At 64.8% G+C, this 24,703-nt stretch overlaps 3 protein-coding genes across 3 annotated transcripts; 2 read left to right on the top strand and 1 right to left on the bottom strand.

Annotated features, from left to right (window-relative positions):
• The first annotated feature begins 1,051 nt into the window (after positions 1-1,051).
• LOC128336659 (ras-related protein Rap-1b-like) lies at positions 1,052-3,579 on the top strand. Its single transcript, XM_053276654.1, has one exon. The coding sequence runs from the start codon at positions 1,079-1,081 to the stop codon at positions 1,736-1,738; it is 660 nt and encodes a 219-aa protein (XP_053132629.1). The 5' UTR covers positions 1,052-1,078; the 3' UTR covers positions 1,739-3,579.
• A 1,331-nt stretch (positions 3,580-4,910) lies between these two features.
• PLK1 (polo like kinase 1) lies at positions 4,911-11,977 on the top strand. The gene is made up of 10 exons (XM_053275655.1): positions 4,911-5,530; positions 6,613-6,781; positions 7,500-7,644; positions 7,838-7,931; positions 8,458-8,677; positions 9,373-9,531; positions 9,636-9,713; positions 10,110-10,264; positions 10,597-10,779; positions 11,405-11,977. The coding sequence occupies exons 1-10, from the start codon at positions 5,093-5,095 to the stop codon at positions 11,609-11,611; spliced, it is 1,848 nt and encodes a 615-aa protein (XP_053131630.1). The 5' UTR covers positions 4,911-5,092; the 3' UTR covers positions 11,612-11,977.
• A 615-nt stretch (positions 11,978-12,592) lies between these two features.
• On the bottom strand, positions 12,593-24,616 carry ERN2 (endoplasmic reticulum to nucleus signaling 2). The gene is made up of 22 exons (XM_053276433.1): positions 24,590-24,616; positions 23,508-23,631; positions 22,969-23,002; positions 22,685-22,757; positions 22,322-22,394; positions 21,748-21,870; positions 21,462-21,563; positions 20,452-20,710; positions 19,766-19,844; positions 19,523-19,673; positions 18,777-18,877; positions 18,229-18,408; positions 17,619-17,895; positions 17,083-17,176; positions 16,573-16,765; positions 16,278-16,377; positions 15,467-15,666; positions 15,105-15,252; positions 14,676-14,803; positions 14,429-14,552; positions 14,229-14,296; positions 12,593-13,580 (listed from the first exon to the last, which is right to left on the bottom strand). Exons 1-22 carry the CDS (start codon positions 24,614-24,616, stop codon positions 13,404-13,406), a joined length of 2,835 nt encoding a protein of 944 aa, XP_053132408.1. The 3' UTR covers positions 12,593-13,403.
• Positions 24,617-24,703: the final 87 nt, after the last annotated feature.

Below are 24,703 nucleotides of genomic sequence, written 5' to 3'. Positions count from 1 at the left end.
CCGCCCCCCCCCAGCAGAAAGACAAACACACCCCATCTGTGGGGAGGGCTCTTGGGGTTCCGTGGGGTGGGGGCGGGGGCTCAGGCATCCCTGGAGCAGAATGCCTGCCACACAATGGCACCGGGAAAGGGGCTTCTGGCTGCAGGCGTGCGTGTGGGCCGGGTGGCTCTGAAGGGGTCCCTCCGTGGCGCAGCGTATGAAATGGAAGGAGACCACCACCTCCAGGGAAAGCACACAGCCTGCAGCCTTAGTTCCACTGGGAAGGCTGCCCTCCCGGCAACGCTGCATCTCCAGGCCAGCGGATGGCTCCCCTGCTCAGCCTGACAATGGGCCATGTTGGCAAAACAACAAGATGCCCACCAGCGCTGGACTTTAAGTGGCAGCGGCTTCAGGGGGGGTGCTTCCCAGGCCCAGGGGGCAGCCTCGCAGCTGCACTCCCAAGGCTCTCCTAACCCCTGGGCATCCTCAAGGCCCCTCCAGAGCTTCTAGGAATGGCAGCCAACAGCTTCTTCTTGGGCAGCCTCTCCCAGGGAACTTGGCCTCACTCTTGCCCTGCCCACCTGCTGCTGTTCCCTTTCTGGGACTCCAAGGGCCTGGAGGCCGCGGGAGGCGGTTGGCAGAAGAAGGGGGGGCGGTTCGCCCCCGTCGGGAACTTCTGCTCTGAGTTATGTAGGGGGTCCCTTCCCAACCCTTTTGGACAAGTGTGTCCCTTCTACCAGAGGCCTACTCCACAGGGCTGTCGTGAGAGCAGAGAAAGCCGACAGTGAAGACTGTGTACAGAGAGTCGGACTGAAGGAAAAGCGCTCGCTGCGGGCTCACCGGGACTCCTGCCTGCTGCAGCAGGTGCCTTTTCCCCGAGGGCGCCCCCGCCGGGGATTCGGCAGCTGCGGCCGGCCGGCTGCCTCCCGTCCCCTTGCCAGGGCCGGGCCCTTCCCCAGCCCCCACAGGCGCCGCCTCCTGCCCGCGGATTGGTGGCGGTCTGCGGACAGGCGGAAATGGCTGCGCATAAAGCCGCGCCGTCGAAGCGGGCGGCCGAGAGAGTGGTGCGGGGGAAGCCGAGCAGCAGCAGACAGCCCCGATGGTGAGCATGGCCCTCCCGGAGGCCCGAGTGCGCCTGGTCTTCTTGGGCGCCGCGGGCGTCGGCAAGACGGCGCTGATCCGCCGGTTTTTGCAAGACTCCTTCGAGGCGCGGTACCGGCGCACGGTCGAGGAGCTGCACGTGCTGGAGCTGGAGCTGGACCCGCCGGGCCCGGCGCTGCGCCTCCGCCTGGAGATCCTGGACACCAGCGGCAGCTACAGCTTCCCGGCCATGCGGCGCCTCTGCATCTGCCGCGGCGACGCCTTCGCGCTGGTCTGCTCGCCCGACCAGCCGGCTTCCTTCGAGGAGGCGCAGCGGCTGCGCGACGAGATCCTGGAGGCCAAGCCGGCCGCCGCCATCGTGGTGGTGGCCAACAAGAGCGACCTGGCGGCCCCCGCCGGGCCGGAGGCGGAGGCGCCGTCGGGGAGGGCCCGCCTGGCCGCCACCGTGCAGCGCGACTGGGGCGCCCGCTACGTCGAGGCCTCGGCCAAGCAGGGCTCCAACGTGGTGAGCCTCTTCCAGGAGCTGCTGGGCCGCGTCAGCCTGCTGAGCGGGCGCCTGAGCCCGGCCCTGCGGCGCCGCTCGAACCCCGAAGCCGTGGCCAAGGAGCCGCCGGCGCGGAGACGCCTAGCCAAGAGCCCCAGCTGCGCCATCTGTTAGCGGATCGAGAGAGGCGGGCGGCGGCGGCGGAGCAGCAGCGACCCAGCTGGCAGCACAGGAGAGACTGCCGGTTCCCCGCGGACCGGCAACGGACGGCTGCCGTCGGAGGCCCCGGCACTGGCTGGACCGCTCCTTCCCGCGAAGCAGCTGGCCAAGACCAGCGCGGGGGAGTGAGGGCGGCGCCTTCATCAGGATCCGGGCTTGTGGAGCTCGCGCAGCCGAAAGGGGGAGGGCGGCGAGCCTTCCCAGCGCCTGAGGTCATCTAGTTGACTCTACCTCGATACACCACCCGCCCCTACGCCCGCATCCCCACGTGCGCTGCTGGGTGAAAATCGCCGGTCGGCCAGCCCATTGGAAGAGAAGCCCCAGCAGCAGCGCCTGGCGAGAGTGGAGAGGACCCTGGGACAGGAAGGGGAGTCGGGCCCCCCTGGTCCTCCCCCTCCTTCTCCAGAGACGGCCGGGGCTGGCTGCTGGGGCAGAGCGAGAAGCGAGCTGGGCAAACTGGCCTCCCCCCCACCCCGGTCACGTGGACGCCAAGCGAGGAGCTGCCGCGCCCGGCGTCCCTCGGAGGGGTTGGCAACTGCGCGGCCGCCCGCTCCGGCTGCCCACCGCCCTGCCTCGGGCTCGGCGGCGACGGCGCCCTCCGGGACTTGCACGGATGGGGGCGCGCCCAGGGGAGGGGGGCACTGCTCCTCCGCCTCCAGCGAGGGGCAGCAGCTGCCAGCCTAGGCAGCACAGACCCGCCTCAGCGGGCGGCACTCCCGGGGCAGCAACCTGCAGCCGCGGCTGAGCCAGAAGGAGTCCGGGCTTCCTCCCCGGGCCTCCGCTGGGCAGCTGAGCTCCCCGCGAAGCCACGGCGCTTGGAGTCCGCCCGGCCGTGTGCCAGAGTCTAGTTTCGGCAGAGTCGACTGTGCCCGCCGCTTCCCGACCTCGGGTTCCAGGGGGGTCCCCGCCGCCCCTCCAGCCTCCGCGTGAGCGGAGCAAAAGGGGTCTGCACTGGGAGGTGGCGAAGGCGGCTGCCGCGGGGAGGGGAGCTGCCCTGTGCTCGCAGGCATGCAGGGCCCCCTTGGAGAAGCAGCGGCCGCCCCCCCCCCCCCGGCCCGCTTGCATTCGAAGTGGAGAGCTCCGCTGGGTCGCGAGACTTGCGTGTTGGGCGGGATACCAACATGGCAGGCAGACAGACAGTGAGCACCGCAAGAGGTTCCTCGTAGGGGATGGGGCCGCTCCGGGAAGAGCATCTGGGGTCCCCGGTTCCCGAGCATCTCCGAAACACGGCTGAGAGAGACTCCCGCCTGCGACCTTGGCAGCAATAAAGGCAAAGCGAGACGGGTCCTCCGGAACCCTGTTCCCTCAGCAACAGCCCCCGCCCCCAAAGATCGCAATGCTGGGACGTTAGCAGTCGGGGACACACCAGCTCAGTGACAGCGCTGCTGCTTAGCAAGCAGTAAGTCCCAGGTTTGATCCCCGGAGTCTCCAGGTAGGGCTGAGGGGGAAATTCTGCCAGAGACCTTGGAAAGTTGCCGCTGCCAGTCAGAGTTGACAGCACTGAGCTAGAGGGACCAAGAGTCTGACTCCGCAGGTGGCAGCTTCCTATTTTCCGATGACTCGGTCTCAGCCCGCACACTTATCTTGCCTGGTCTATTTGCAATATGGGATGACCACACTGGACTTCATTTACAACACCATTTTATTTTTTTAAAACTAAAAAAACCCAACCCTTTTTCCCGCTCACCCCTGCATTTGAAAAAGTGGGAAGTTTCTGGTTTCGCTTCTACTATTTGGGGACAAGTCAGAGGGAGAGAAAGCAGGCACAACATGACAACTTTTTAAAAGGCACTGAAGACCCATTTATTAACTCTGGCTTTTAATTAGATCTATGGTTCTAAGAAGAAAAAGAAAGGGGGTTCCTTCCCCCCTTTTTTCTTTCCTTTTAAATACTGGGTTTTAAATGTTATAAAATTTTTAATGTTTTAAATGATTTTAATTGTTAAATGATTTGATGTTTTACGTCTTGATTGTAAACCGCCCAGAGACGCAAGTTTGGGGCGGTATAGAAATGTGATAAATAAACAAACAAACATTACCCAAGCCCAGCACAGGTTAAGTGCCAGGGTTTTCCATCCTCTCTCAGATAATTTTTTGAGCCATCTGGTCTCCTCTGGCAGCATTTATGGCCACTCATTTTCACCTGGATACTTGCCATCAGCAAGTTTACTTTCATATGTTATGACTGTAGCTTGTTTTCCACAATATATTCTCAGTCTGTTCCCCTGCCTTCGGATGCGGAGGTTTATAAATGTAATCAATCAATCAATCAATAATCAATAAATAATTGAAATGACAAACAAATCTGTTTTGAAGACCTTTACCCTACCTAGGAACCGAGCATCGCCGAGCACGTACAGAGTTCCTTTCCTTCACTCCTCAGCATACACAGTGGTGGGTACCCATCTGGGACAGGGGGACAAGGGACTGTGCTAGGCTTCCCCTAGGCAGCTGGGGTGGCTGCTCTCTCTCCTGCGCTGCCTGCAGGCTGGCCATTCGTCAGGTGTGGTGAGTGGCCAGGGATAGGAGAGAAGAGCCACCCCTGCTGCTGCTGCTGCCGCCGGGAAGCGGAGACAGCCGCGCCTCCTTGAGACCAGCCGCCACTGCCGGCGGCAGGTGAAGCGGGGGACGAGGCAGGCGGAGCCGGGTGCGAGGGCCGCCCGACCCGCTGCCCTCTGCAGCCACACTCAGACCCAGGCAGGGCCGGCAGCCGCCGCCGCCGCCGCCTGCACCTCCGCAGAAGGGCTTCCCGTTAGGACGGGCAGGACCCACACACACGTCCCGACGCCTCTCCGGCCCTCGAGGGAGGCTACGACCCTGAGCAGCACGGCCTCCGCGGAGAACGGGGCGGGCGCGCAGCCTCCGCCCCCCCGGCCATGCACGGCCCTCCGAGGAGGCGGCCCGGTGCAGCCTGCTCGGGATGGCAGCCGGGCCCCATCCCCGCTCACCGGCCGGCCGGCCTGCCGCCGCCGCCGCCTCCGCTTTCCTCCTTCCGACCCACCCGGCGGCGGCAGCAGCCCAGCCAGAGCCGCGAGCGAGGAGGCGGAGGCGAGCTGGCCCTTTAAGGGGCGGGGCTCGCGGCTCCCGTGTTGCCTGGCGGCGGAGGGGCGGGCTGGAGTTTAAATCCTGCCGGCCAATGGGGAGCGCTCTCGGCGGCTTCGTAACGCTCCGGCTCCAGGTTTGAAACTGCTCCGCCCGCAGCAGAAGCAGAAGCCAAAAGCCGCAGCCGGAGCCGCCGCCTCGACGGGGAGCGCAGCAGCAGCAGCGGCAGCAGCGGCGTCGTCAGCAGCGGGACCCTCCGGGCGGAGCATGAGCGCGGCAGCCGTGGCCGGCAGGGGGGCGCGCCCGGGCGGGGCAGGCGGCGTGGCGGCGGCGTCCGGGGAGCCCGTCGGGGCGGGGGGCGCCCCCGCGGTCAGCAGCAGCCGGGCGGCGGCGGCCAAGGAGAGCGCCAAGGCGGTGCCGGAGGTGCTGCTGGACCCGCGCAGCCGGCGGCGGTACTGGCTGGGCCGCTTCCTGGGCAAGGGCGGCTTCGCCAAGTGCTACGAGATCACCGACCTGGAGAGCAAGGAGGTCTTCGCCGGCAAGATCGTGCCCAAGTCGCTGCTGGTGAAGGCGCCGCAGAAGGAGAAGATGACCATGGAGATCGCCATCCACCGCAGCCTGCAGCACCGCCACGTGGTCGCCTTCCACGGCTTCTTCGAGGACAGCAACTTCGTCTTCGTCGTCCTGGAGCTCTGCCGCCGACGGGTAAGGCCCGGCCTGGACGGGCCGTTCCGCAGGCCGCCCCGAGGGGCGCTGCAGAGCCTGGCAGGGAGGGAGGCGGGCGTCGGCGGCTGGAGCCCTGCCTCGAGGGGCAGCAACGGCCCGGGCGTGCGGCATGCCAAGCGGTAGCCATAGCTCCGGCTTGGCCCGGGGATGACAGGCGGGTCGCCCGAGCTGAGCGCTCCTCCTTGCTCGGTCGGCCCGCCCCCGATTCGGGAGAAGGGCGCCCCCTGAGCATGTGCAGACTGCCACCACTACGGCTCTCTGTAATACCGCAGCCAGCGCCTCGCCCCGTGGCCAGGGAGGGTTTTCTGCCCGCGCGTGAGTGCCTGCTCCTTGGCCAACGTTTCCTTGGCCTGGTGGCCACCGTGGAGCTGGAGAGGAGTGCCTCCGAGCAGGTGCAGAGGGTGTCGTCCTACCCAGCCGCTTAGGAAGCGGAGAGAGGGACTCCTGAGGGATGCTTCACAGCTAGGGCTGACTTTTCTGCAGCAGATCTGTGAGTGCTGGGGAGTGGAAGCCGGGCGGCTGCTGGCCCTGAGAGTGGCTGGCAGATCTGGACTGTGCCTGGAGGGGCCATGACTGGCCCCCTGAATTGCAGCACCTTGGGAAATGAGAAGGGGCCCCGGCCTGCCTCTGGGCCCGCCTTGGCCATTGGCTGAGCTCTTGTGGCGTCATGGAATGTCTGCAAATGTCCGGGCAGGAAAGGGTGGGGCTGTGTCACCCGTGGAGTGTGGGTGAGCAGCACAGCGCTGGGAGAAGAAGCCAAAAGTCGGCCAGCCGGGGTGGGGGGTGGGTGGGATGTGGGGGCTGGGAACCGGAGGGAGGAGGGAGAAGAGCCTGAGATGGCGGCAGCGGGATGGAAGAGGGCCCCGAGAGAAACTGGTGGGTGCTGGGGAAGAAGGTGAAGGCCGAGGCTTCTGCTGGGATGGGGTGCATGGCTCTCCAAAGTGAAACTGAGCCGCCGCTCTGAGGCCCGGATTAGGCTGGAAGGAGCACTCTTGGTGGTGGGTCTTGGTGGGCACCGTGGGGCTCCCCTTTCTCAGCGTGGGTCTCTTCCTCCCCCTCAGTCCCTTCTGGAGCTGCACAAGCGCCGGAAAGCACTAACGGAGCCTGAAGCGCGCTACTACTTAAGGCAGATCATCCTGGGCTGCCAGTACCTGCACAGCAACCGGGTCATCCACCGAGACCTCAAGCTGGGCAACTTGTTCCTGAATGACGACATGGAGGTGAAAATAGGTAAGGAAGGTGGCGGGGGGGGGGGGGCTGCCCGGGCCCTTCCTGTCTGCTGGGCCCTCCAGGATCCCTGCGCACCTCCAAAGGTCCTGGGAGCTGGGTCTTCCCTTGGGGGGCGGGGGGGGCATTGGAGAAGCCCAGTGTCTGGTGGGCCCGCAGCCCCTGTGCCGGCTGGTGCCAAACAGCTCTTCATTCCTGCTCTTCCCCTTGGATCTGCCACCACCTCAAGCTGGATGAAGGCGTCTCGGGGCTGCAGCTGGCTCCTGGCTGGATCTGGAGCACATATCCACGTGCTCTGTTGCAGGGCGTCATTTTCAGACCGTGTTTTGCAAGAAACCAACCTAGACACCAAATCACTTCCCCATCGGCTTTCTTGCTGCTTGCATTAAATCTCTTCAGGAGCCGCATCACGTCTGTCTTGAGGTCTGGGCTTGTGGGTTGTATCTGAGCCCCACAGCAGCTGTTGGAGGTCCCTTTAGCCAGAGATGCCAGGAATGAGCCCTCGGTGTGTGTGTGTGGGGGGGGGGCTTCTGCATACAAAGCCATCTGGTCCCCTGCTTGGCCATGGCTGGGCCAGGAATCCAGCCCTCTGCTTTGGTCTCGGTGGTTAGACCTATTGGGTGCACATATGGAGAACCCCACGGGAGTTCGGGGTCCTCCTTGGCTGCACCCTTGACGGGAGAGGCCACTCTGTTCTTCTTCTTCTCCTCGTTTCCCCCAGGTGACTTTGGCTTGGCTACGAAGGTGGAGTACGATGGGGAGAGAAAGAAGACCCTGTGTGGGACCCCCAACTACATTGCCCCGGAGGTGCTGGGCAAGAAAGGCCACAGCTTTGAGGTGGACGTCTGGTCCATCGGCTGCATCATGTATGTTTGGTGCCGGGGGTGGGGGTGGGGGGCAGCGGTGGGTCCTGAGGAGCTCGGGAGACTCCACGGCCTCTGCTCTCCGGCAACAGCTTCCGTTGCTCCTCTCCCCCCCCCCCCCGCCGCGCCTGGCCTGAGAGCTGCACTGGCTTGTATCCGGGGGTGATGGGTTTCCCTACTTGGTCTCGCCATGCAGGTACACCCTCCTGGTAGGAAAGCCCCCCTTTGAAACCTCCTGTCTAAAAGAAACCTATGTCCGAATTAAGAACAACGAGTACACGATCCCCACGGTAAGGCGCTTGCTGGGCGCAGGGCCAGCCTGGCATCGGCTCCGGCCGGGTGTCCGGGCACAGCCAGAGTAGCCGGCACTTCAGCAGTGGCCCCTGTCGACTCCTGACGCTGGCGCAGGGGCCCTGGCTGGACCCTCTCGTCCCGAGGGCTGGAGGGGGTGGGCGGGCTCTCTCCTCTTCTTCTTCTTCAGACAGAGGCAGGCTGGGCCTCTGTCTGTCTCCTGCTCTCTGAGCCAGGGCGATGGGCCAGAAGCCCCTCTAGCAGTCTATGGGGACCCTGGTATAAAGACGAAACGGGCCTCTCTGGGGTCTGATCCCCACACAGATTGCTGCTGCAAAGCCTCCTTCAGGTGTGCAGAGAGGTGCTGGTCCCCACCACGCCTGCCAGGGGAACCTCCCCTTGCCTAGCTGGGTGAGGTGCCGTGTCCCAAGAAGAGCCGCGGCGGGGGGGGGGGGGGGCTGCCCGTGCCTGGGGCTTGCTGGGCCCCCGCTCGCTTGCCAACGCCCCGGCGGCCCTGCCTTGCAGCACATCAACCCCATTGCTGCTAGCCTCATCCAGAAGATGTTGCAGTCCGACCCGGCGGCCCGGCCCACCGTTGACGAGCTGCTGGGCGACGAGTTCTTCACCTCGGGCTACATCCCTTCGCGGCTGCCCACCACCTGCCTCACCATCCCACCCCGCTTCTCCCTGGCCCCGAATGGCTTTGACCCCAGTGGGAGGAAGCCCCTCACGGTTGTCAACAAAGGTGAGCGGGGGGCGGGGGGGTTCCAGAAATGGATTCCGCCTGACCTGGAGGGGCTCTGTGGTGGACCCCGACGCTGCCTGTGGCAGGAGCCGCTTCTCCCAGCTGCTGGCTGGGGAAAGGCTCCCTGAAAATCCAGGGAGAAGCCGCTGAAAAGGAGCCTGCCCAGCCAGGGCGTCGCTGCCTTGGGTGGGGGTGTGGCGTCTGTGCAGGAAGGGGGTGTTGCAGCTGGCGAGAAGGGCCCTCCCCCAGACCCCCAAGCGCTGCCTCCCCCGCTTAGAAAGGGGTCCATCCGCCTGCAGTGGATCAGAAACGCAAGGCCTGCTGGTTCTCCCAAGCACCTTGGAGAGGCTGCACAAAGGCTGGGGACCAAACTGCATGCAAACGGATCTCGGGCGGGGGGGGGGATGCTGAGAGAGAGAGAGTGCGTGTGTGTGTGCTCATTCTTGAGGGGGTGGGGTGGGGTGGGAGGCAGTGAGTCCCTGGAGGCGTTTGGGGGGAGGAGGAGGTGGCCTCCGGTCCATGCAGTGGGCTGCTTCAGCCCTGTATCCAAAGGTGCCCACTACCGAAGGGGAGGCTGGCAGTGGGTGCCCCCCCCCCCCCGCATCAGAGGGGCTTTGGGGAGATGGCCGGCTGCTGGTCCGACTGGCGTGTAGGGCCGCCCGCACTCTCTGACCGCACACCCTTCCCCTCCTCAGGACCAGGGAGCCCTGCACCCGGCAAAATGCCCGAGAAGGAGGAAGAGGCAGTCCTCCAGGATCCCAGCGAGCCAGTGGATTGCCACCTGGCGGATCTCTTGCAGCAGCTGACCATGGTCAATGCCTCCAAGCCCTCGGAGAGAGTCCCCGTGAAGCAAGGCACGTGACTTCTGCGGGGGGGGGGGGTGTGTGTGCAGCTGGCTGGCCGGGCTGGCTGAATTCCGCTCCCGGCTCTGCTCCATAACCCGGATTCTCTCTTTCAGAGGAGGCCGAAGACCCCGCCTGCATCCCCATCTTCTGGGTCAGCAAGTGGGTGGACTACTCGGATAAGTACGGCCTAGGTGGGTAGCTGGCGGCCGCCTCCTTTTGAGACGAGGCTCTCCGCGAGGGACCACCTTTGGGGGCGTTGGGTTTGGAGGCTCAGAGACAGCAACAGAGTTGAGGATCTGGCTTGTACTCCGAATGCCTTTGATTGCTGCCCAAATGTAGCCGGTTCACGGCTGGCTTGGGTGACCCAGCTGGCGAGCATCAGAGGCCCGGCGTTGGGCTCAAGAGCCCTGAAGACGCCTCTCCGTCTTGGGGTCGGGGTGGGGAGTAGCTGGGGCGTTCATTGAGATGGTGACCGCCTTCTGAGACAGCCATCCCATTGGGAACTCCTTATTGTTGGAAAGACAGCCGAGTCTGTCCGTGTTGGGCAGCCAGGCAGCTGGGGGTGTTTCCGCCTCTTCTCCCCACAGGCTACCAGCTGTGTGACAACAGTGTCGGGGTCCTCTTCAACGACTCCACTCGCCTCATCATGTACAACGACGGAGACAACCTGCAGTACATCGAGCAGCACGGCACAGAGTCGTACTTCTCCGTGCGGTCGTACCCAGACGCCTTCCACAAGAAGGTTTGTACAGTGCGGGGGAGGAGATGCCACAAGACCTCTGCTCGTGTGCAGAGGGCCTGCCCTCACCACGGTGCATGTCTGTGTGTGTCTGAGACAGAGGGCCGCCTCCCAATCCCTGCCGAGCTCTGGCCTGTTCTTGCAGGGAAAGCTGCCTCTGGCTTGGCGGGGCCAGCTGGGCTGATCTGGTGGGGCGGAAAGGGGGGCGCTGGCCCCGCCTGCCCAAGCGAACACGCTCTCCTGTTACTAGTCAGAAGGGGGCTTTCCCCCGGAAGCGGCTTTGAGCCTGTTCCCTGCCCTGCTGCTGGCTAACGTGGGGGTCTCTGCCCCTGCAGATCACCCTGCTGAAATACTTCCGGAACTACATGAGTGAGCACTTGCTGAAAGCGGGGGCCAACATCACTCCCCGGGAGGGGGACGAGCTGGCCCGGCTGCCCTACCTGCGCACCTGGTTCCGGACCCGCAGTGCCATCATCCTGCATCTCAGCAATGGCACGGTGCAGATCAACTTCTTCCAGGTAATGCAGCGGGAGCAGTCAAGCCCCGCCCCCCATCCTGTGCGCGCACGCACATGCGCATGCACACTGGAGTGGATTCTGGGGTTGGGAAGGGAGGGCCTTCTCTGCTGTGAACCCGGCCACCTGTTAAGACCATCTGGGGAGACCCAGTTACAGTTGCCACCGGCTCCTTTGCTGGTGACCCAGGACCAGGCCTTCTCTCTGGCTGCCCAAGGCTTTGGAATGCGCAAAAGCAGTGCTGCTCCACCTCTGGTTAGCAGGGTGAGGGCAACATCCCACCAAGGACTTGGCTACTATCCAGCTTCGCCCTTGTCTCTGCTACGAGAAGGAGAGACAGAATGACGGAGAACCTGTCCCCAGGATGGGTTTCTCCCCCTGGCAGGGGGCCGCCCCCAACGTGGGCCTTCCCAGCTGTGGCTGGACTGCACCTCCACATTGGCTAAGCAGCCAGGGATTATGGGGGTTGTAGTCCAACAGCTGCAGGAGAGCTGTAGTTGTGGAGCCCTGCCTGGGCAGGTGCTGAATGGGTTCGTGGGGATCGTGGCACCGAGCGCTCCCCAAGAACAGGGCTCCTCTTCAGTGAGCCTGCCCTGTGCTCAGCCTCTTGCCTGCCCTCTGCTTCCAGGACCACACCAAGATCATCCTGTGTCCCTTGATGGCTGCCGTCACCTACATCAACGAGAAGCGGGAGTTCCGCACCTACAAGCTGACCCTGATCGAGGAGTTTGGCTGCTGCAAGGAGCTGGCCAGCCGCCTGCGCTACGCCCGCACCATGGTGGAGAAGCTGCTCAGCTCCAAGTCCGGGGCGGCCTGTGTGAAGCCCTCTGCCTAAGTCGGCGGCTGCTGCCAAAAGACGCTCCTCCCCAAACTGTAAAAGGCCGGGCCTTGCCCAAAGAAAGAGGACCGCAAGGATGGACTCTCTCTTTTTAAAGGGTTTTCTCTTTCCTCCTCGTGGAGAAGACGCCCATTTCTCCCTCCCTTTCCCCCTCCTCACTACTTCCATGTTAGGCTTGGCACATCCTGTCCGTTGTTTGTATGTGGGTCTGCGAGCCTCCTTGTAGCCACTCTCTCCCCCTGCCCCATAGTTAGCTGTGTATGGTGTTCTGTTGTGTTCTCCTTTTTGGGTTCTTTGTCTTGGAGCAACACAACTTTTTAATATTGAAACTAACCTGCATCCCATTAAACTTTTTGTACGTTCCTCACGGCTGCATAAAGAGGATACTCTGGCTCCTGTTTGCAACCCCACGCCCAGATCAGCTGCTGCTCTGGCTGTTGCCTCGTTCTCTGTATGTCCACTCCGGTCTGGCTTGGAATCTCAGTCACGGCAGCTGTGTGCAATACGGGCCTGGCCCCGGGCACCAGGGTTGCTCCTCCAAGCAGCTTCCCCTGACAAGTGTCCTGCAGGGATCCTTCTTCAGTGTATGAAAAGGTACCCAAAGTGCCGCTTTGGAGCATGTACTTGCAGAGGGAATAAACGCAAGATCCACCCTCCCCTTCTCAGTTGGCTAAATGGGGCACCCAGGGGTTGACTCCGGCTGGAAGCCGTGTCTGTGTCTGTGTCTCCCCCTGACACTGGCTCCAGCATCCGCAGGGCCCTTTGCGTGTCATGGGCCGGTTGCCACAGATGGAGGTGGCCATTATTGCCCAGCAGGGCTTCTGCAGTGGCTAAATAGCAACTCTTTGGGGGCAAGAAGCAGCAGTGCTGGGAAACGCTTCACCTGCTCTGGCCCTGGAGTGGGACGGTGAAAGTTTCAGGCACAAGAAACACTTCAAGAACGAAACGCTGCAGCTGACTGCCCCGCATGCATTCTTTTGAAAAGTATTTATTTACAATTGTGCTAGGAAACAAGAAGTGGCAGTTCTGCTGCATTCTGTACCGCAGGACCTCACCAGGACCCTGGAGGATGTTGGCAGAGGCTGAAGATAAACAGGAAGGGTTCAGAAGAGGGAGGGGTCTGGGACAAAGTCTGGCAAGGGAGCTCTCGGGGTGGGGGCTCCTGCAGGCAGGATTAGAGTCGAGGGGTTGAAATTGCCAGGAGGCAGAGCCAGGCTCAGCCTCAGAGGAGGGTTTCCCAAGTGGAAGAGCCGGCCACCGTCCTGCGTTGATGGTCTCATCTTCACTAGAGGTCTTCAGAGAGAGGAACAGAGGAAGCTGCCATCTACTGAGTCAGACCCTTGGTCTCTCTAGCTCAGGATTGTCTACCCAGACTGGCAGCAGATGGCTTCTCCAAGGTTGCAGGCAGGAATCTCTCTCTCAGCCCTGTCTTGGAGATGCTGCCAGGGAGGGGACTTGGAACCTACATGCTCTTCCCAGAGCGGCTTCATCCCCTAATAAGGGGAATCTCTTGCAGGGCTCACACATCAAGTCTCCCATTCATAGGCAACCAGGGTGGACCCTGCTTAGCTAAGGGGACCAGTCCTGCTTGCCGCCACCAGACCGGCTCTCCTCTCCTGGCCATCTGGGCAGATCCCTCCTGCATGCTCTGAAGTGTTCTGCAAAGGGCAGGGACAGGCTAGGAGGACTCCTCCAGAGACCACTGGGGTGCGTGTGCTCCTCTGCCCCTCCTTTCTCTGCCGCTGAGGAGGGGGCTGCAGCCTCTCTCCTCCCCCCCCGCCCGAAATCCTCACGGCTCCTGGTGGTAATAGGCCTGCAGCAGCCTCTCCCGGGCACACAGCTGCAGGGCCCGGTGTGTGTGCAGCAGCAGGCGGGGGAAGCGGCTGGTGAAGTACTGGACAAACCCCTGCGGGAGGGCGCCGAGGCTCTCCTGGACGCTGCTGGGCAGTTCCTGGTAATGATGCTTCTGGAGCAGGGGGAGAGAGGGAGGGGGGGACTGCTGTCAATGCCCCACAGCACGGAGCCCCTATGGAGAGGGGGGGGGAGCTGGGCAACTGCTCCCACTGGGACAATCTGCCCCAGGCCCTCCCACAATGTGAGCCCCCCCCTTTTGTACACACATGCACGGGTCCTTTTAGAGGGGCTCCCATGCCCAGCTCTGTCTGGGTGGAAGCGGGGAGGGAGGGAGGGGGGGTTCTCCAGCTGGTGCGGTTGGGCCAGGCTGTGCTTGCAGGGCAACACATCTGAGGGCCCGAGCTTGGGGCCCCTTGCTGCGGGGCATCTGCAGGCCCCCTGCCCCTGCTTTCCCCACCGCTGCTGCTCTCCCTGCTTCTGCTTGCTGCTGTCAAGCCAGCCCCCCCCCCCGCCCCCACCCCAAAGTCTGCCAGGTTCCGCCTGGGCTGAAGCCCCAGTTTTTCCAAAGCAAATTCCAGCTGCTGGGGAAAGCAGAGTGTGGCGAGGGGGAGTCTGGGGAGATTTCCACCAGGCACTCTCCAGAGCTCTTTGTGCTGGGAGCTGTAGGGCCACAGTGGGGCGGCCGGCACCAGCCCCAGGTCCATCCCTGGGCCTGGCCCAGCAGGGCTGTGGGGAAGTCCTTCAGGGGGAGGCAAGGTACCTTGTTCCTCAGGGCTCTCAGGAGGTCCCGCACGGAGTTGCCTTTGTAGGTCCGGAACTTCCTGAGGTCTGGGGAGGGAAGGGGGGGGGTGCATGAGCAAGGGGTGTGTGTGTGTGGGGGGCTGCGACCTGTAGCCAGACAGGCGGGTTGCAGAGCCCAGATGAGCCCTGTGGGGTGCCCGGAGCAGGCGGAGGCCATACCTGCCTGCAGTGGGACGGAGATGTGCAGGCGCCAGTTGTCGCGCACGACCTCCCGGCCTCCGGCCTCCAGCGCGCAGATTATGGGTCCCTCCACTGGCTCCCTCTCCACACGGTCGCTGACATCCTGGGGGCAGAAGAGAGGAGTCTGGCCACAAGCTCTGCATCTCGTCATGCCCACAAGGCCAAGGGCTGTGCCTGTTGAACTTCTGCCCAGGTGGTTAGCACACACCTCTCTGGGGGGACTCACTTGGAAGAACTGCAGCTGCTTCTCGTGGCTCCAGAAGAAGGGGTGCGCGAGCACCTGGGCAGCCGAGGGGCGCCTGTGGGGGTCGCTGCTGATCATCCGCTCCATCAGCTCCTGTCCAATGAGATTCTCTGGGGAGGTGGAGGGCAAGTCAGGGTGGGTGCCTGCCAGAGGGCCCCTCGGGGGCACAAAGCGATTCACACATGCGCTGTGTCAACAACAGCCCTGCCAGGTAGGCCAGTATTGTTGCCGCTTTGGAGGGCTGGGGCGAGGAGGAGGAGGGTGGTTTCCGCAGGGTTTCTGGGGCAGGAGAGGGAGCCAGCTCTCCTTGGTGCCAGCCCCAGCAGCAGTGGCGGCTGCTCTCGCTCTCCTCCGGCCGGCCAGCGCCACTGGGGGCCACCCCTGCGCGCCTCCTCCGGGGCGCTTGCTCACCGTGCGTCTCGGGCTGAAGGTGCCCCAGCTGGTACGCCCCGGTGAGGATGTTGGCCTGGCGCCGCAAGCTGTCCCCAAAGGGATGCTGCCCGCTGGACACCACGTAGTAGAAGACGCAGCCGGCGGAGAAGATGTCCACCGCAGACGTCTGCAAGAGACACCCAGCGCGGGTCTGCTTCTGGCCCCTTGGCTCTGGTGCCGGAAGGAGCCCCCCCCCCGCCTGCCCCCTCAGCCAAGGAGGCTGCCCGTGCCTCTGCCATCCGCGTCCTCCACCCCCCATCAACACACTGAGCAGCTTGCCACTGGCGGGAGTGTCTTTTTGCCAGCAGCCAGCCGGGCGGGGGGAGCCGGCCCACCCTCACCGGGTTCTCCGTTGGGTCCTCTCTCAGCACCTCTGGCGCAATCCAGCCCTCGGTGCCCGGGACACCCGAGCGGAGGCTGAAGGTGTGGCGTCCCTGCTGCAGCTTCTTGCAGAGCCCAAAGTCGGAGATGACAGCGCGAATCTGCCCGTGGCTGTTGGGGGCCGAGATCAGGATGTTGCAGGGCTTCAGGTCGCGGTGGACTGAAAGAGCAATGCCCCCTTAGTTAGAGTTGGAGGGGGGGGGCATAAGAGGCATTGGAGAGGAGAGCTGGTCTGGTGGCAGCCAGCAGGACTGGTCCCCTTAGCTAAGCAGGGTCTGCCCTGGTTGCAGATGAAGGGGAGACCACATGTGAGCACTGTCAGATATTCCCCTTAGTAGGGGATGGAGCCGCTCTGGGAAGAGCAGAAGGTTGCAGGTTCCCTCCCTGGCAGCATCTCCAAGGCAGGGCTGAGAGAGACTCCTGCCTGCAGCCTTGGAGAAGCCGCTGCCAGTCTGTGAAGACAATACTGAGCGAGATAGACCAATGGTCTGACTCAGGATATGGCAGCGTCCTATGTTCCCATGAGGCGCAGCTGCCTCTGGTTCTCGGCAACTCTGGTTGAGCCTCTCTCTCCCATCCTGCCCAGCCCTGGTGCCAGCCAGCCATTCCTCAGGGAGAGCTGCCTGTGCCAGGGCCCGGCAGCAGGGTGGCAGAGAGGAGCACCCGGAGGCTGGCTCCTTAGGAAGAGCTGCTCCCGGCCTGCCCTCGGCCACATCGCCCTAGGGACCTCTCCCCACCCGCCCGCCCACAGATGCTGGGCTTTGCTCTCACCGATGCTGAGAGCATGCAGATGAGCCAAGCCAGACATGGTCTGGTGGAGCAGCAGGACAGGTCCCAGGTTCCGGCGGTCGAAGGCGGGGCTCTCCACGTACTGGAGGTGGGCAGAGAAGGAGAGAGGCTGGGCTGGGCTGGCCGGCGACCCTCTGCCCAGCGCCCATTCAGGCAACCACACCGTCCTCGGAAACATCACCCCTGCCCGCCTGCCCGCTTCAGAGGTGTGGGGCCAGGCAGCAGGCCGGATGCCCCATCTCCCTGGAGCTGCGGCTGCTGCCAGCCTGGGGCTCACCTCCCTCAGCGTGGCGGAGCAGAGCTCGGTGGCGATGTAGTGGAACTGCCGGTCGGTCTCCGTGCAGAAGTAGCGCACCACGTTGGGGTGCTCGTCCGACTCGCGCAGCAGCTCCACCTCCCGCTCCACCAGGCGGACGCACTCGGGCAGGAGGCGCTTCACGGCGACCACGTGGCACCCCTCAAAGCGGCCCCTGGGGGAGGAAAGCGGCCCGGGGTGATGGCTGCCCCCGCCGGGGACACCCTCCCAGGAAGGCAGCAGGCAAGTCCCACGGGAGGAGGAGGAGGCCCTAAGGGGGCCTGGACGGTCTGGAGGCCCCCTGGGATGCCCCCTGGGACGGCAGCCGCGGTTGGGAAGCGTCCCCAGGAGGCCAGAGGGGGGGCCCGTGTCCTTCCCCGTGGCTGATGCTGCTGGCAAGCAGCCCCTCCCCGAGCAATGCGTGTGGTCCCCGGAGGCACCGGCTTCCCTCGGTGGGGCGGTGGCAGGGCAAAGGCATCAGGCACTTCTCACCTGAACACAAAGGTGCCCCCTGCCCCACGGCCCAGCACTTCACGGGGGCTGAAGGAGATCTTGCCCACAACGACGGTCTCTGGGTCAGCAGCCCCTGCAGTGGGAGGAGCGAGCAGAACAGAGGCAGCGGCCACATCCTGAGTCAGACCACTGGTCCATCTAGCTCAGGATTGTCTGCACTGACTGGCAGCGGCTTCTCCCAGGTGGCAGGCAGGAGTCAGCCCTGTCTTGGAGACGCCGCCAGGGAGGGAAGCTGGGACCTTCTGTCTGCAAGCGAGCAGCTGCTGTTCCTTCCCGAGCGGCCCCATTACCCCCTCAGGGGAAGATCACACCGGGCTCAGACATGCCCTCTCCAAATGCAACCAGGGTGGACCCTGCTTAGCAAAGGGGACAGGGCATGCCGGCAGTGGAGGAGGAGGAGCTGCTCGAAGCGGCTCAGAGGCCCATTCCTGGCTCTGCCCAGCCCAGCCCCCACGCTGCAGGACAGTCCCCCAGGCAAACGCCACCCCTATAGCCGCCCCCCACTGCCCACCAACCTGGGGTGGCAGCACGGCTCCTTGGGGGGTTGTGGCTGGAGACCCCGTTGGCCAACAGCGAGGAAGAGGCCGAGGAGGAGGAGGAGGAGGCGGAGGAGGAGGGAAGGGCACTGGCGCTCTGCTCCGGTGGCTGCAGGGGACTGCCAGGGTCCGCTCCTGGGGTGGGGGCTGCTGGGAGACGCCCCCCAGAGCTGCCCGGAGGGAGCCGGCCCAGGCGGTGTCTCTGCAGCAGCTGCAGCTGCTCCTCCAGGTATCGCTGCTGCTCTCGGTTCTGCCTCTGCATTTGGGGGAGGGGAGGGGAGGGGGGGCACCCGGGGGGGCACTATTAGCAGCCTTCCAGGATTCTGCCGCCACAGCCCACACGAGGGAGTGGAGAACCCGAGAGCAGGGGCAGGATCCGGCATCGCCCAAGGAGCCCCCTTTTCATGTCCCCCTCGGAGACAGGATGGCAGCAAAGGCCGTGAGGTGCTCCCTCCCCAGGGGGCTGAAGGCCAGGCGAGAAGGGGGTCCTTCTCTGGGGCAGCGGAGCAGGGGGGTGGGCACAGCCTGGCAGAGCCCAGCGGGAGAAGCCCACCCAGCCCTTCCCGGGGGCCCCCGGCTGACGGCTCACCCAGAGCATGAGGAGGAGGACCCCGCCCCCCACCACCGCTGCGACCACTCCGGCTGCCGCCAGCTGCCCGCGGCCCAGCTCGGGGGGGTGGCCCTCTGGCTGCGCCATCTCCGGGGAGGGCTGCTCGGCAGCAGAGCGGCCGTCCGCGGGCTCTTCCTCCAGGCCGCCTGGGGTCAGGAACTGAAAGGCAGAAGTGGGGCTTGCTGGCGCCAGAGGCACGGGCAGTGTGGGGCAGGCAGACCAAGCCCAGAGACACCCCAGGGAGGGACCCACCGGGACGCAGTGCGTAGTGCGTGCCCTCTGCCACCCAAGCCGATAGTCCCCAGTGCAGAGACTGGTGGTGGGCCTGGCTTTGGGGGGGGGAAGGAGGAAAAGCAGTCTGCGCATGCTCTGAGGCCCTTCTGCCACACATTTCAGGGCAAAGCCGCAGCAGGAAAGGAGGCCTGGAGTGCCAGCGACGCCTCTGCCCCGGGCAGGGACCCCTGCTGGTCAGACTGCGCTCTGGACTGGGGGGGGCTCGTGGGCCCCTCCCTCTCATGGCCACTTACGTCCTCGAAGAGGGTCCTGGGAGGGGAGCTGTGGGGGACGATGTTCTCGGGGAAGGCTCTCAGCATGGTGGTGTGGACCACTGGGGGCAGCTCGTGGTGTCCTGCCGGGAAGGAGGAGAGGGGCGCCAGGAGGCCCTTGCTTCAGCTGCGCCCCACCCCAGGGAGAGGGGCAGGCGGCCTCCCTTGGCCCGCGCGGGCAGCTGCAACAGCCGTGGGCCCTGAGCCCCGGGGAGAGGGCGGGCGGGAGGGGTCTGTCCATGTCGCCGGAGCCCGGCTCGTCCTGCGTGGAGGCACAGCAGCCCCTGCTTCCCGGCAGCAGCTCAGGGGGCTCCCCCCTCCCTCCCTCCCTCCCTCCCTCTCCCCTGCCCACTCTCGTCAGGTAGAGCTGCTGCACGGTGACCACACAGCTCTACCTGACCCATGGCCAGCCTGCTCTTGGCGGGGTGGGAGCGGGAGGAGCCACCCGAGCTCCCCCCGGCTGATTAGGAGCAGCAGCTGCTGGCTTGGATGGAAGCTGTCGCAGCCCCCTTAGGAAGGCACGGCTCTCTCCCAACTCCTTCCAGCGCCCCTCCAGGATTCGTGTGCCGAGAGGCTGCACAGGCACCCAAGGGCTGCAGCAACCTCCCCTCCAGAGGGAGCCAGAAGCCAAGGCGTGCTGTGCCCCCGGAACCTCTCGCCACTTGGAGAAGCGAGGCGCCTGAGGCCGCGCAACAGAACGGAAGCTCATGCAGAAGAGAGGGACTCACCAATGAGCAGCCACTGGCTGTGGGGAACGGTGAGGCTGCCCTGAGGGTACCGGACGTCCGTGCTGGGCGTGATCTCGCACTCGCCAGACTTCTGGAGCGTCACGTCCTCCGTGGTGGGGCCGTCCATCCGTGCCAGAGTCACCCCCTGAGGCTTCGGAAGGCACAGGCAGGTCAGCAAGGACACCCTCAGCCCCAGCCCAGGGCCACCCGGGGGTGGGGGTGGGGGGGGAAGGGGATGCTCACCACAAGAGCCACGCCCTCGTGCACCAGGGACGTCAAGGCATAGAAGCCCGCGGCAAATTTGCCCACATACAGCGTTGGCCTGAACAGAGGAAGCGGAGTGGGAGGTCTTGCTAGCCACACACAGCAGGGCCAAGCAGGACATCCAGCCCGAAACACGCCAGCACAGCTGTGCCAAGCAACTGAGAAAGCAAGGCATTCTACACAACACTGCAGAATGAGCCTTGGAACTCCCTGCCACAGGATTCCCAGGACGTTCAAAGCAGTGACCAGACATCTCAAAGCAAAAAGCCACTATGCAAATGAGGGCAAGGAGCTGGAAAACCCTTTCCCCTGGGGGTTTGACCTTCTTGGGAAAATCTGTCAGTCCGAGACCATAATCTGGGGCAGATGATATGGAGGTCTGGATTAACAATGGGGCAACGCTCCATGACCATTCCTGTCCCTCCCTCCCGCCTGCCCGCCTCATTTCCAGAGAAGACCACAGTGAGGGCTAGCAACTTGCTCCGCCTTGGCCCTCAGCCCTGCCTCCCCCCCCCCGCCGAGGTCCAGGCGGCTCCTGCAGATGCCGCAGTCCTGCCCAAGATGCTGGAAGAGGCCGGAGTCCTTGGCCCCTGAGCCAGGCAGGAGGCCCCCTGGGCCGGCTCCCGCCCGCCAGCTGCCCCCCCCGCCCCGGGGCCAGTACCCACAGCAGCCGCGTCCTGCCCGTGAAGTCCTTGGCGGCCTGGTAGCGCCAGTTGCGGAGGCGGATGTCCTGGGCACGCAGGGCGAGGTAGCGCAGGCTCTCCAGGGCCACGTTGCGGTGGGGGACCCGTCGCAGGCTGTCCTGCTGCCAGCGGTAGACGCCCACCACCGGGGAGCCGTAGTCCTGCATCCAGAGCAGCCGCCCGCTGCCCCTGCCCACCGTCACCAGCAGCCCGTCTCCGCTGGAGGCAAAGTGGGTCATCTCTGGGGGGGGCAAGGGGGGGAGACCGCCCTGAGGAGCTGAGCTGGCGGGATCAGGAGAGAAAGGGGCTGCGTTTGCGCAGCGGGGGGGGGGGGGGGGCTGCCATCGACTGAGTCAGACCCTTGGCCCATCTCGCTCAGCACTGCTGTCTTCACAGACTGGCAGCGGCTTCTCCCAGGTGGCAGGCAGGAGTCTCTCTCGGCCCCCTCTGGGAGAGGCTGCTGCCGGGGCGGGGCCTGGGACCCTTCTAGTGCTCCTCCCAGGGGGGAATCTCTTCCAGGGCTCAGACTTCTAGTCTCCCATCCATAAGCACCCAGGGTGGACCCTGCTTAGCCATGCTTGCTGCCACCAGACCAGCTCTCCTCTGCAGGGGTTGGACTACAACTCCCATCACCCCCAGCGGAAACCTACAAGCACCCCATAAGCGCTTCCAGCTAGCCTTTGTATGCTGCAGTGGCTCAAAGGGGGCCCAGCTGCCTCTCCTTCCCAGCAGCACTTTGGGTGGCTCCTCCGTCTCCCGCGCTGCCTGCAGGCTGGCCATCCGTCAGGTAGAGCTGCGTGGCTCTCGGATGGGGCGGGAGAGATCGGAGCGCCCCGAGCTGCCTCCTCCCCCCCACCCCACCCCCGGCTCCAGTGGTTGCATCGTGCCCTTTGCTAAGCTTTGAGTGGCAAAGAAGAAGAAGAGCCAAAGGCCGGCCAGTGGGGGGGGGAGCCCCCTCAGCCCAGCCCCCCACCCCCCAGGGAGGGACTCACTGTAGTCGGAGTCCGGCTGGTGCAGCGGAGCCGAGTAGTCCGAGTAGGTGGCATTCCAGCGCAGCTCCCGGGACTTGGTGTCGTACATGGTGATGATATACTCTGCAGGCCAGGAGAGGGGAAGCGGCCGGGGGGGGCAGGGGGGGCGCTGAGCTGCTGCCCAGGCAAAAGCCACTTTGCGGCCAGGGCCAGCCTGCCGTTGCCACTGGCCACCCCTGGCCGGGCAACTCCTGCTCACGCGAGGCAGCCACTAGCCCGAAGGGGGGGGAGGGGGGGCAGGCCTTACGGGTGCGTCCGATGTACAGCAGGGGGGTCGAGGGGCACAGCCCGTCCCAGGCCTCGGTGGACAGCGTCGTCTGCTTCTTCCCGGATGCCGGATCCACCACGAACCAGACGTCCTCCTTTTTCCCTGGGAAGCCGGAGAGGCCCTGCTTGACTCCCTGGCCACGGCAGCCCCCTCCCGGTCCCATCTGGGGCCCTTCCTCCCCCCCTCCCCCCTCCCCATCTCTTATTAGCACAGTGTAGGGGGGGGGAGACGCGGATATCCCCGCCATCTCCTCCCCAACTTCAGAGCTTCGTTTCTAAAAGGAGAGGGGCTGGAGCTCACCCATTCTTCTGACCGGGACCCCTGCCCCTTCAAAACCCCAAGTGATGGAGGCCGGCCGCAGTTGCTCAGCAGTAAGGAAGAGCACTCTGCACGTACTCAGAGGCACTCTTCTTCTTCCTCCAAATGCTGGAAGGCTCCCACGCAGACCCACAAGGGCCTTGGCCGGTTGTACATCCTTGGCCTGCCAGAGCTGCCCAGCCTGCCCCCCTCCCCACCCGCCTGCACAGCACGTGCCGCTGCCGCTGCTGCCTACCTGTGTAGAGAATCCCATCAGAGCTTCGGCAAGGAGAAGACTGCACCAGCTCCGGGATGGTGAAAGGCAGCTTCTGCAGCCACAAGAGAAAGGATCTCCATCTGAATCGGCCCCGAGCTTTGCACCTTCCCAGGGCTCTTTCCATGTCACTCGAGTCCCCAGATGTGGCCCGACGACAACTCCAGCCCCTGGGAATTGTAGTCCACCAACACCTGGGGAGCCAGGTTTGAGAGGCGCCCCCCACCGCCTTAAGGCCCCCACCCCCCAGCCCAGGCGGGGCTGCTGCAGGGAGCGCAGGGGGTGGCCGGGCAAAGGCCCTGGGCGGGGGAGCCGGCCTCGCTCGGCTGCTCCCTCGCCACTCACCATGAGGCCCTCCTTCTTCTTGCCCCCCAGGACATACAAGCTGCCATCGCTGGGGTCTGGCAGGAACGCTGGCCTGGGCAGAGAGAGCGAGAACGAGAGCGAGAGCATCCCGGGGGCTGCACGGGGGTCCCGCTGGACCAGGAGGGCCGGGGGCTCCTGCTTCCCCCCCCGACTGCCGGCCCTCTGACCCAGCCCTGAGGGCAGCACCCCATCCCACCCCCCCCGCTTCCTAGCCTCTCCTCCACGCCAGGCCAGCCGGAGGAGGAGGAGGAGGCGACACTCACTGGGCCACGTAGTCCGGCACCTGCAGGGACGGATCTGAAAGCGGGGAGAGAGAAGGAGAGGAGAGGCTGGGTCTGCGGCCAGCAGGCGGGGAAGGCACTGGACGCTGCCCGGGAGAGCCTCCCAGCCGGGCCGTCCTTGCAGCTGCGGCTGCTGAGGGGGCTCTCCCTGGGGAGGTGTCCAGCAGCAGCAGCAGCGTCCGCCCCAGCACCCTCCCCTGCCTTCCCATCTTGCCTGGAAAGGGCGGAGGCAGCTGCTCACGTCAGCGCCATAAAACCGCCAAGAAGCACAGAGGAGCCCATCTCTGGGCAGGCTGGAGGCCTGCTGGAATCCAGGCGGCTCCGTTGCTTCTGGCAAGTCTTCCATCTCCTGGGGTGGGGAGTTCCACAGCCTGGGTGTCATGACAGAGACGGGCCTCTCGTGCATCCCCATCCAGCACACCTCGGGAGGGGGCAGGACCCACACACAGGCCCCCCCAGCTGACAGTCCCTGAAGCCCCCCCGGCGGCCTCGGGGTCTCCTTGCACAACAGTGGCACTCACCATCCTTCAGGGTCCATGCGACCTCGCCAGTCGTTTTGCTCACAGCATGGAGGTTCCCGTCCAGAGTTGACACAAAGAGCAGCGTTTCCGGCACGGCGGCCGCTGTGCTGCCAATGAGATGGCACTGGGGAGGGGCAGAGGGACAGAGGCAGCTGCCATTCACTGAGCCAGGCCCTTGGTCCAGCGAGCTCAGGATTGTCTGCCCAGACTGGCAGCGGCTTCTCCAGGGTTGCAGGCAGGAGTCCCTCCTCAGCCCTATCTGGAGATGCTGCTGCCAGGGAGGGGCCTGGGAACCTTCTGCAGGCAAGCAGGCAGAGGGGCTCTTCCCTTCAGGGGCAGATCTCGCAATGCTCACACATGCCGCCTCCTTAGCAAAGGGGAGTGCTCACGCTGGCTGGCTCTTGCCGGTGGTGGGAAGAGAGGAGGCGGGGGGGGGGGGGATGAGCCTGGGGCACGGACCCACCGCGACGGCCAGGAGCAGAAGAGCCACGGGACCCCACCCGAAGCCGGCCAGGCCAGGGGCAGAGAGCAGAGGGTGCCCCTAAACAGGAAGGTGAGCTCAGAGAGCAGGCCAGGCCAGCGGCTGCCGTGGGAGGCAAAAGACCCCCCACGGGTTCAAGCGGTAGCAGCCGGGGGCACCAAGGGAGGCAGCTCGGGTCGCTCCCCCCTCTCCCGCCCTGCCCGAGAGCCATGCTGCCTGCAGGCTGGCCATTCAACAGGTAGAGCTGCGCGGTGTAGGCTTCCCACTCCTGGGCCTCTAGATGCTGTTGGGCTATAACTGTCACTATGAAAGGCCATGGACCCACCCCAGAATCTGGGGGTCCCAGGTAGGGAGGCCTGCCCCCGAGCATTCAGCAGGCCCAAGGTGCATGCCCTGGGCTTTGCCCTTCCCATGGGGCTGGTGGCAGCGGGAGGGGCGTCCTGCCTGGTCCAGAACAGCCTGCCTTGGCCCCTCCCTGGTTGAGGGGGAGGGGGCCCCCTTGATGCCCGCTTGAGGGCCACGTGGTGCTTGGCTCCGGCAGTGTTGCCACATCCTCTGGCCAGGGGAGGCTGGCCACATCCGGGTGCATTCCTGGGCCTACCTGGGCCAACGCACCTGTGGCACGCATGCCCCCTCCCAGAGGAAGCAGGCAGGCCGGCCGGCACTCCCCCTTGGCAAACAGAGCAGGACTCAGCAAACAAGCTGGCAGTTTGTG

The sequence above is a fragment of the Hemicordylus capensis genome, chromosome 13 (genome assembly GCF_027244095.1).
Source record: "Hemicordylus capensis ecotype Gifberg chromosome 13, rHemCap1.1.pri, whole genome shotgun sequence".
In the NCBI taxonomy this organism is placed as follows: domain Eukaryota; kingdom Metazoa; phylum Chordata; class Lepidosauria; order Squamata; family Cordylidae; genus Hemicordylus; species Hemicordylus capensis.
The sequence above is the reverse complement of the archived record's forward strand: the minus strand, read 5'-3'. Positions and strand labels throughout refer to the sequence as shown.

What these genes read in the sequence shown, in the direction of transcription:
- LOC128336659 (XM_053276654.1), top strand. Translation starts at nt 1,079, where the DNA reads ATGGTGAGCATGGCCCTCCCGGAGGCCCGAGTGCGCCTGGTCTTCTTG.
- ERN2 (XM_053276433.1), bottom strand. Translation starts at nt 24,616, where the DNA reads ATGCGTGCCACAGGTGCGTTGGCCCAG. An exon ending in GAGCCGTGCTGCCACCCCAG is followed by an intron (nt 17,177 to 17,618) that starts GTTGGTGGGCAG and finishes CTCCCACTGCAG; the next exon opens with GGGCTGCTGACCCAGAGACC. An exon ending in GCTCCGCCACGCTGAGGGAG is followed by an intron (nt 16,378 to 16,572) that starts GTGAGCCCCAGG and finishes GCCCACCTCCAG; the next exon opens with TACGTGGAGAGCCCCGCCTT.
- PLK1 (XM_053275655.1), top strand. Translation starts at nt 5,093, where the DNA reads ATGAGCGCGGCAGCCGTGGCCGGCAGGGGGGCGCGCCCGGGCGGGGCA. An exon ending in TGGAGCTCTGCCGCCGACGG is followed by an intron (nt 5,531 to 6,612) that starts GTAAGGCCCGGC and finishes CCTCCCCCTCAG; the next exon opens with TCCCTTCTGGAGCTGCACAA. An exon ending in GAGAGTCCCCGTGAAGCAAG is followed by an intron (nt 9,532 to 9,635) that starts GCACGTGACTTC and finishes TCTCTCTTTCAG; the next exon opens with AGGAGGCCGAAGACCCCGCC.